The sequence below is a fragment of the Oryzias melastigma genome, linkage group LG4, assembly GCF_002922805.2.
Source record: "Oryzias melastigma strain HK-1 linkage group LG4, ASM292280v2, whole genome shotgun sequence".
Taxonomy (NCBI): Eukaryota; Metazoa; Chordata; class Actinopteri; order Beloniformes; family Adrianichthyidae; genus Oryzias; species Oryzias melastigma.
In genome coordinates this window covers 13,989,859-13,990,795 of record NC_050515.1, presented here as the reverse complement: position 1 = coordinate 13,990,795, position 937 = coordinate 13,989,859, and the positions used below count along the sequence as shown (strand labels likewise).

Sequence of the window (937 nt, the reverse complement as noted above, 5' to 3'; positions counted from 1 at the left end):
TCGCGCTGGCGTGGAAGCTCAGTGCCCGCGCGACGCGCTGACGTCACCAAATCTTTGACAGCACTTCCTGGAGTGGGATTTGTTGTGGGAAATAGTCACGGTGGTGCTGAATTGGGGTTTCATAGTAGGCCACATAGCCGATAGAAAAGACGGCGTGATCGGTGACATCCAGCTGCCTTCAAACATGAGGTCCGTGCAGCTCTCTGTCGGGATCAGATGAGACGGAGGACGTGACAGTTTCACGACTGAGGAAGGACGGGGTGGTCAAATTCACAGAGCAGAGCCGCCGACAGCACGGAGCTGTCGGGATGTTGTAACCAAACCATGGACAGCAGGATAAAGTAAGACCTTTGAGTTTCGCGTGTGCCTGTCGTCCCTCTCCCCACAACGGTCGTGCTAATGGCTAATGTTGGGTCGTAAACACGCAGCGTTAACCCGGAGCCGCGTGTGCCGGAATGTTTAGCGTTATTCGAGGCATCTCCAGCAGCGGATTTAACTTCCAGGCCAGCTGGCTCGACAGCATTTGGGTCAGTCTGTTGCTGTTAACTAGCTGAACGTCAATTAGCGGATGCGACAGCTTTAAATAGTCAACGTGGAAAAGAAGCAAAACACCCAGTGACCTCTATTAGTCTGGTTGACGTTTTTATCAGAAAACACAACTTAAATGATGGTACTTGTTGAATATTTTACTAGGTAATAATATATTGTAAATTGGGTTAGCGACAGCAAAATCGTTTTATAGTTATTTTTCAACACTCGATGTAGTAGCACCTGATGTTAATTACACAGCACCTGCATTCGGTCCTCTCGTTGACCTTTTTTTAAATTCATTTCAGGGAGAATCCAGAAAGAACATTTGATCTGGTGGTGCAAGTGGCATGTCCAACATCTGAGAATGAAGGTAGGCAGACCACACAGCTCACTATCATTAGCTCAA

The 937-nt window shown here is 47.9% G+C and overlaps 1 protein-coding gene across 4 annotated transcripts in view; it reads left to right on the top strand.

The window, feature by feature from the left end:
* Nucleotides 1-937, top strand: part of dennd1b (DENN/MADD domain containing 1B) — a 111,978-nt gene continuing 111,041 nt past the window's right edge. For all 4 annotated transcript variants that reach the window (XM_024278750.2, XM_024278749.2, XM_024278748.2 and 1 more), the window contains exons 1-2: nt 1-341; nt 837-901. In XM_024278750.2, the coding sequence (XP_024134518.1) occupies nt 325-341; nt 837-901 (82 nt within the window). In that variant the 5' untranslated portion in view covers nt 1-324. The remainder of the gene's footprint in view (nt 342-836; nt 902-937) is intronic.